The 9,515-nt window shown below is 36.8% G+C and overlaps 1 protein-coding gene and 1 pseudogene across 2 annotated transcripts; one reads left to right on the top strand and one right to left on the bottom strand.

Annotated features, from left to right (window-relative positions):
* Window positions 1-9,515, top strand: part of LOC122577091 — a 238,994-nt pseudogene that overhangs the window by 84,415 nt on the left and 145,064 nt on the right.
* Window positions 5,146-9,426, bottom strand: LOC122576920 (putative fatty acyl-CoA reductase CG5065). 2 transcript variants are annotated; one of them, XM_043747836.1, is made up of 8 exons: window positions 9,289-9,426; window positions 7,528-7,790; window positions 7,121-7,437; window positions 6,775-7,022; window positions 6,349-6,532; window positions 5,881-6,066; window positions 5,533-5,787; window positions 5,160-5,461 (listed from the first exon to the last, which is right to left on the bottom strand). In XM_043747836.1, exons 2-8 carry the CDS (start codon window positions 7,771-7,773, stop codon window positions 5,383-5,385), a joined length of 1,515 nt encoding a protein of 504 aa, XP_043603771.1. In that variant the 5' UTR covers window positions 7,774-7,790; window positions 9,289-9,426; the 3' UTR covers window positions 5,160-5,382. The 2 variants fall into 2 exon arrangements, with proteins under 2 accessions (XP_043603772.1, XP_043603771.1); XM_043747837.1 differs by lacking the exon at window positions 9,289-9,426 and having other exon boundaries at window positions 5,146-5,461; window positions 7,524-7,660.

A 9,515-nucleotide genomic window follows, 5' to 3' on the forward strand; every position in this document is an offset into this window, starting at 1 on the left:
TATAAACAAAATAGAGACATTACAATCAAAAATTCTGAGAACAATAGTAAACGCCCCATGGTACGTTAGAAACGAGGATATACGGAAGGACCTGGGAATACCAACGGTCAAGGAGGAGATTACCAGATACGCGGAAAGGTACAGAGAAAGAATAACAACACACCCAAACAGGCTGTCTACGGAAACGATCAACGCAAGAATAGAAAGAAGACTAAAAAGGAGACACCCCTGGGAGTAACCATCCACATGCTATTCAATCATATGTTATAACATTTTACCTAATGTCCCACTGAACAAATTGTAAAATTAAAAATAAACAAAATAATAAAAAAAAAATATTGAAAACAAAATCTCATATTTGAGATAGGGTTTCTGTACTGTCATGATTATATTACATAGGATAACTCAATAAAAACTATTGTCTAAAATATTTCGTTTTCTATTGATTGTATTAAAAAACCTTTGAAATGAATTATGTTGTATTTGGACGATTTCTTTCTGTCTTATATTTTTGAAATACCAGGGTGACAGAGATTTTTCAACATATCTTCATTTTAATGTTACGTTCTAGCCTATAAAATACGATTTCAGCTGTCTGTGTCCTTAAGCTTACTGTTGCGAATTCTCAACTAATTGGCGATCAGTCAGGTTGCAACTGATCGGTTGATATCGCGAACGGTGAACGCTATTTACGCACAAGGTGGAGGTAGATTGAAGATGCCAAGTAATGTTGTGTTTAGTCGATTTATTTGCATTGTTTAGTATAACACGAAGAGAATTACTAGCACGTTAAGATGTCGACCGATTGAAGATTGAGAAACCAGTCTCTTTCGGTGATGGTGCTGTCACGGAGGAAAACTAATGATTGGTGCACCTAAAGCACGGAACAAGTGGATTCGTTCGTGGCAATTTCGGTTAGGAAAGTAAGGGCTACGGTCATTGCTGTTAATTCGATAAGAAAATAGCTGGTGGATAAGGCTGGGTGCTGCCCACTCCCAATCAAAGGTCGATCGTGGGTGGGACTGTACATGGGAAAACCTTCTTCCCCGTGTTTTCTCGGAATGGACAATAACTCAAAGGAATGCTTCAACTTAAAAGATACTTGTATGGTCTTCAGGACCATAACTATAGAAAATGCTAAAATGTATGATGGGTCCTTAAGATTATTGAGAATCCGCAATAAGGGTGTTTAGACATTTGATGGCCATCTTGCTCGAGGGATAGAGTCTGGTGTATGTAGAGAGTCACGAGACGTAACCGACTGTCACTCCAAATCCCGAATACTGACATTGAACCTTAAGACGAAACAAGAAATCCAGCGTAATTGTGTTATTTTGTTTTATTGTGTTTGTTGGGAGTTTTTGTCGTTCACTTCTTTACATTTCGTCAAAGGCTATCAGAATAATTGACTATTCTGAGTGAATCCGGTTTTATGGTACATTTTTTTAATTCGCCGTGTCGTATGTATTCTGTAGTAGTCGATAAATCTTGATAAACGAAACAAACACGTAAGATTGACGAACATATCATATCTGTTTTTGGAAGAGCTTTCGCACGATGTTCGCAAAATTTACATTGTACCTATATTTATGTTGTACTAACGAGACTAGTACGCCACACATTACGCTTTAATTTCGAAGCAAATTATCCAATAACTATTTTCAAATAGATGAATTCGTCCAAACAGACTCACTTTCGTCGAGTCTAAGTCTACTAAAATTCTTTTTACAGAAGACATTAGAACCCGCCGTTTATCAAAAAGTACCAATTAGCGCAGAAGATGTGCGATGGCGTATTGAAAGAGCACGCGAAAAAGTGAAATCGGACGCACACAGAGTAGTTTGTCAATCATTCCTATTCTATTTAGAGACGTAAAGATTAGATATGTAAAGTAGACGACGAGAATTCTGAACGAAAGCATTAAAACAAAGTGATTCTGTTACACTCAGTATTTTGTGCAATTTTGAAACTCAAGGACAAATCAAGACCATCTTATTTCAAAACGTGAATTCATCGTTTCATCGGTTACAACAGAGTCATAGAAGTTCTCCGCCGAGACCACACGACTAATCGCCTCGGCTAGCCGATTTCCACACCATCAAGAATTTTTTTTTATAATTTAATTTGTACTTTACAATTTGTCCTGCTGGACATTCGGTAAATTTTTCTAGCTTAATTGCGAACTAACATGTGCATGGTACAGCAGTGTTGTTCAATAATTCGATTAAGGGATCTATTATTTGGTCATCTATGTAGATAAGTGGTGGTTTAACGATATGAGTTATGACTTTTTCTTTTGGATCCGTATCTATTTCTTCTATTAATGAACCGAATGAGTTTCGAAGTGGGATTTCTTGTAGCCATTGTTGCTTTTCTGTATGGGAAGTTTTCATGGCGCTTGGACCTGATATTATTTTACGCTTTTTGTGCGCTGTTACTGTCTTCCAGTATTCATCTTGAACTTTCGCACGTTCGCGGGGAGACGCGATCTCGAAGAAGCGCGCCAACGAGAGTCGTAAATTCCCGTCACGATTGACTAATCGACGCCACGAATCGTACGATCCCTTATTTCTTGTGGGATAATAAGTGTGGTTAATTGAAATAACGCTGCGATTAACAGGTTACTATGTATTTAATCGATCCAACAACTTCGGTGTTACAATAATGAATGTTTGTACGAACAACGACGAGTGAATACGACCTGAGACTCTTTTCGTATCGTTGCGTTGATTGGCTGTATTCGACTGACTAAGACTCGCTGGAGATCGATCGAACACTGGTGAAGACTTGATGAAGACTTGATGATGACTGCTTGAACACTTACTCGAGAGTGGGTGACGACTCGATCGAGAGTGACTTGATGATGACTGCTTGAACACTTGCTCGAGAGTGCCTGAGCTGCTCTTATGGTGTCTCGGAGGAAAGCTTGGTGTGGGTGTGCCCTTTGACCGAAGAACGCGGGTTCGTTGTTCACACTTTTCATCCAGGAAGTAAGGGTAACGATCCGCGATGCCGATTGGTTATGACCCACTCTAATGAACAGGATATGAAGAAATCTCCCACCAACGTAGAGCGGAGGTGACTTTGTTCCTGAGGAAAAACAGTCTTTTTCGATGGGCATATGTTCGCTTTTCCCATCTGGTGACTGTCCGCTTTCTCCGTGATTTTTAAGAGCGCCTAATAAACCCAAGGACTTTTCCAAGACCCAGCCATAAACTGAAAATACTTATAGAATTAGAGAATTCTTCGAGACAAGCGATTTGACTGGCAAACATGTGTGGAGACAATGAAGCTAAAGTTAACGCTTTATGGCGAGTCCTTGGGTATATTGAGAATCGGCAAGACTGTAGGTTGGCCGTTGACTGCCAGGTAGCGAGGAATGGAGTGCAGATGTCCCACGCGACGTAACACATCTTGATATAATATAGCTTGTCTTTGTAGCTTTTTTCTTCTTGATTTTGGATCGTTTCCATTTCTTTTGTATTGTTACGCCATGAGGCTTGCCATAGGCCGTATTCTTGGCCTTCGCTCGTGGCACTACAGTGTCGCGAACGGGCCGTCTCGTCTGCTCGACAAATATACAAGTAGCGTCAAGCGCATGGTTCATTAAGCAGAGCGAGTTCCAGAAACGTCGACTCGCGACCGTTATTTTACCTCGCGGAAAGAATGTGGCGTGATCCGAGCGTAGTGGGGGTCGTCTCCCAGAAAAGACAAAAAAAGATCGAAGGGCGAGCAGAACCATTTGAGAATTCAAACTGTCAACATCTAAGCACACGTCGCGTACTACACATTGTAGCTTTGGCTATCAATCAAAACTTAATTATACGTTATCAATTTATATCTCTCTAGTCTGTGGCGGCACTCGACAGCACAAAAACCGCCAATCGACACTAACAACCAACGGACGACGGCAGTGTCACACTCAAGATGGGCATCCGCTCACAAACAGTAATCAGAGATAAGACATAGACTCCGAGCTTCGGACTCCTTTCGACACATCACCACCTTATCATCATAAACTATACCAAGGCTGTGACGCACCTTAGTCTACATCATAGATAAGACATCGACCCTGGACCTTCGGATACTTCTTCACATCATAACCTACACCAAACCCCTCAACATCCTCAAACTAAAATGTATATAAGCCGAGATTTCAGACCGCTCGGGCAGTTCTTGCGCAGCCCTTTCTCCGGTTCAGTGTCAGTCTATTGTTTGTAAGTGGTGAATTTGTAATAAAGGAGCTTAGTAGTTGGGTTACGACTCAGTGTTCTCTTCTTTTATCATTCAACCCTGAATTCTGCGTGACAGCAGCGCAGTGGTTAGCGCCTTTCTTCCACGATTCTTAAATAGGAAGAAAATACAGCAGTACCCCAGCAGCGACATCTACAGCCAGCAGTTACTAATATCACGGACAACTTATACACCTCAAGTCAATAAGTTGTTGGAATAAACACTAATTTATTTGTGTTAAACTTGTGCAAACTCCTTTGAACCACCCCTATTATCATAATAGAAATAAGAGGATGATCAGTTCGTGGCATCGATTATTTAATCGTAGCGGGAACTTACAACTCTCGTTGACTTGCTATCTCGCGATCGCATCTCCGCGTACGGTCGAAACATGTATCTTTATTTATGTAATATATTTGTGCTTTGTTCGTTATTTTGATTGGTGGTATTTGCTGTTGCATTTTGTATTTGCCAGTGTTTGTTGTGTTTTCGTTCACCTAAATTAACTGCTTGTAGCACTTTCATTCAAGCACAGTTTCTCACGTCTCTCTAGCTCGGCTGCTGAGGCAGAAACCAAAGTGAGTCTTTAGAACTATCTTGTTTTAAATGATATTAATTTTCTATCATCATTGTTTATTTCTCAGAGGACTTTTTAATGATAAATTATTGTTGTTATCGTATAATTATCACTTAACTTTTGTTTGGTAGAGGATGAAAAAAGTTATTATCATTACAGGGAAAAATATTCATTTTCAGTGAATAGATTTCATATACAAGTTATTAGTAGTGAATGTTACTATTTATCTCTATATAATTCTTTTGTTGTATAGCATTACATAAAGACACGTCATAGAATTTTAATGTAGAAATGATGTTTGAATACATACTTAAAGATGATGTATGAGCGTTTGCAAATATTATTATACTGCAAACATCAAGGAGTAAAGAAATCATCATGTATGAATTGTTTATAAATTAAAAACCATGTGCATATAAATACATACATACTTATTAAGCAATGTCATAAATGAATTTATTCAGAAATGCAACAAGTGGAAAGACAAAATAAAACGGATGATGAATCCCTTCTTTATAAAATTGTATTTATATTGTTCTTGGTTCAAAGAGGGAAAAGTATCGTTGAAATAGTTAGTACACAAAATATAATATTATCCATAACAAAATTATTATACCGGATATTTTGGTGATCTGATGTATCCAGTACAACCTGAAATAACCGAAAATATATGTATATATATTAATTCCTATTTTTTTATACTAAGATATTTTTATACGCACCTTGATAACCGTTGTCGGTCTGTTGACTTAAAGTCTTGTTTTAGAATAAATTTCCTAATTCCCATCAGGTAAATTGCGACGTACTTCTCCCAATCCATATCCCGTAAATCTAGTTTAACCATATCGCAGTCGTTTAACATTTTCATCTCCCTCGCCAAGTCGCAGCAGTTATCCCTTTGGAAAGTCCACTCGCTCGTGGTGCAAAATGCTGCCAATGTGAACAGCTTATTGCCTTTTTCGAGAAGTTTCATCATTCTGAAATATAATTTTTAACTATTATCATAAATGAAGACAGAGATTGTCCCAGAAAGATTATCCTCGTTGTTCGAGAATCGGTAGAATACTCACATTGGCTTACTACCTCGAAGTCTTAAAAAGATATCTATGACGAACGCAAGAAAAATATGCGGAATTACACTCCGAACGTTGTAAATATATCTATTAGCTATCATTGGACAACCCGGGTACCATAGCGTATTGTTCAGTGGCGATTCTATGCTACATTTTACAATGGCATCTCTCATCTGACCCCACCTTGCCAATTGAAACAATTACATTTGTATTATTAATTAATCGAATTACGCTTAAAGTAATGTTTATTATTATCCGAGTATCTCAGGAAATAGTATGCAAGTTAAATAAATATTATATTATATCACTATTTTTCTAAACTAATATATTGAGCGCAAAAGTGGACTATTGTATTCTACGCTTGTTTGCTCTTCCATTGTCCACGTTACTTAAATGAACTGAAACTTTTGGAATACTCTAACAATCGAATTAAATTAGTTGAAAAAAATTCATAATAAATATTACTTAAAAGGGGATGCGTTGCTCGTGCAGTTGTAAACTTTAACTTCACGATCACGATGTAGCGTGACATGCCACGCAGTACATATTATCACGTCGACTACGAAATCGAGAGGCACTACATCCAATCTTGCATCTTTCCTACCCCGTACTGCTGTTGCACATCCTCTACCGACTAGCAGAAGGATACCTGGTAACCATAAATCGGTCTAGAAATTATTTGTGATTTTCGATTAGCAGGAATGTAGCATTAAATAGATTGGAAAGAATTATCGTAATTGTGAACAGCAACAAATTTGAGCTATAATAATGATTATTTAGTGGAAATCCTCTCATTTAGATTCCCACAAACCAACAGAGTAAGTCCACTTTTCTGAAATGTGACAAGTTGGCAATTGAACAATTATCATTGAAAAAGATTTCTGAAAATACCTGTTATTGCAGAAATATTCTCTAACCAACCAGGACATGGTTCTTCCAGAGAGGCACCAATTATGCTTGGCCGCACTATCGCAACTGGCTGATCTTTGCACTTGCTTGCTACAATCTGCTCTGCTAAATTCTTACTGAATGTGTATGTGTTTGGATAAGTTTTTAAAATTGTTTTCTCCATTTCGTTGATGGACGTTTTATCGAATTTGTCACACACATCGATCACCTCTGAAGGTTTCAAGCTCGTGCTGCAAAGTCAATAATAAGTGAACATATCTTAACGCTATAATGCCAAATACAATATTCCTAAGCCATGGAACAACGTTTGCGTATAACTTATTCTTACGTATAAACTTTTTCCTCAATCTCGTATAGATTCGCATTACTAAAAGCTGTGCTGATGTGAACGAAGCTGATCGGATGCCGCAGTTCATTCCAAAGTTCGATGACACGAGCAGTACCCTTCGTATTGACATTAACAGTCACGTGCAACGGCTCGTTGAATCTGACAGTGGCCGCGACGTGAAACACTATGTTTACTTTCTCTAACACCAAATTTCTATCTTCTCGCGAAATACCTAAATGCGGCAGACTCACGTCACCTTTCACGGGGTAAACTTTGCTCAAAACCGAGGGATGTTTCGCTTTAATGTTATCGTAAATCTGAAAACGAAAATTCCAGAAATGAAAGTTAATCAATTTGGCTCTTGACAGGCTTAAACATTGAAGGAAACAAGTATTATATTTACGAACGGGATCATCTATGAGCTTCTTAAATCGTTGTTCTATCGTTTCGTTAGCTTTTGGGCGAATTAGTGTAAAAATGGCAGCGACGCGTGGACACACGCGCATCAGTTTTTCCAGTAGACCAATTCCTACGAATCCGGTTGCTCCAGTCACAAGGACCCCGCTACCGGCATAGAATTCCTCCAGCGAATTCGTTTTATTCAATCCTTCATTGCTCCCATTTTCATTCGTTTCTTCATTGATTGTATCCATATCTCAGGATCTTCACACTTTCAGTTCCAATGTTAGCCATAGATTGCAATTCCCGACAAACAGTAAGTGGAAACGTTTTGTGAATAATATACCATATTGGTTATAGTTGAGATTCGATTTTATAGATATTATATTTGCCATAGATTCCAGACAAACAGTATTTAGAAAAAGTAAAAGAATTATTAGACTTAACAGCCCAGAAGATATGCAATCCACAGATATTTAAAGGAACTGTCAATCAATTTTAATCTGTATTTGAATAAATATGAAATTTCATACGAAAGTGATTGTTCCCACATCCGAACAGATTTGTCTCCCTGTTAGCTTTGATACCGGAGGCACTACTGTATTTCAGATTACCTGGTTGAAATTTGATTGCCACAGGAAACTAATGAATGTGATAATGTAAATGAGAACAGCGGTCAGTGAAATCAACCAACATTTAACATTTTTACATACAATGTGACACATATTATATCCATATTTTTATTATAATTGTCATATGCCCTGTAATTTTATTATGTACGTATGTATGTATATATTTTTATGTATTATATCTGTCGTTATATACATATATATTTATATTGTTTTGTATATATGTGTAATATGTTTTTATATTATCATGCTTATGTATGTTATGTTGCATTATGTTCTACGTCATTTAGTTTTGTAATTTGTTTTTTGCCTGACCTTTACAATACCAAGCCTTTTATAGCACAAGTTGTGATATAGAGATTTGATATATTTATATATAGTATACGAGAGAAGAAATTTATTAGAATCAACTAACAACAATTTTGTAAAAATACTGAACATAAAGTCCTTTTAACACTTGAATGTCTATGAAACGATGTTTATGTTGTTATTCGAAGAGATATTTTGACGCAGCATCTAAATAACCAACAAGTATGATTACAAGGAATGTAATAAATATAACAAGAGAAATATATTTAATCAGAATGTAGAGTATTTTGCTCAAATTTAATAGAATAATTGCGTAAATACATATCCCTCTACTACCATTTCATCGTTTGTTTTATATGTAATTAATATTACGTATGTATACTTCAGTTTGTTTACTAAAAACAAGGGATCTTACCATTTAAAATGTAAAATGCATAAAATATCTAGCACGGTTAACGTTGTCACCGCGAAGCGTATTTCAATTTTCATAAACGCGAGATTCGAATCAAAACCTAACAATAAGTGATGAAAAACATATTCTAAACACAATTTTTGCCAAAAAATAACGGTCCTCTCGCGCAAGAATGTTACGAAGGCGCATGTTTCGATTACCTCTATTGACTGCTTGCAAGTTATTGCAAAATCAAAATAACGAGCCATTTTACTGCGTAAAATGTAAAATACAAAATATTGGAGTATTCAGAAACTTCATTTAAACTATTGTAGTAATTAATGACCCGATGATATTTTTGATACATATGATATTGATAATAATGAAAGACATGAATGAAAACACAATCGAATACGGAATAACAAGGAATCGCCTGTTACCTGATGCTATTTCCACTGCGTAATGTTCACCAAACATCGAACAAAAGTACGACTTCACGATAGTGAATACCGATACGTCTGTCACAGTACTCTAACGATATTCGATGTGATACTACTCTAGATACTCATACTTTTAATAACATCACCCTACTACTGAAACTGGATAATGTCATGCACGAATGATTCGATTCACGTTTTTTATCTCCAAAGTCAAGGAAAAAATAGTC

Source organism: Bombus pyrosoma, linkage group LG17 (genome assembly GCF_014825855.1).
Source record: "Bombus pyrosoma isolate SC7728 linkage group LG17, ASM1482585v1, whole genome shotgun sequence".
Taxonomy (NCBI): domain Eukaryota; kingdom Metazoa; phylum Arthropoda; class Insecta; order Hymenoptera; family Apidae; genus Bombus; species Bombus pyrosoma.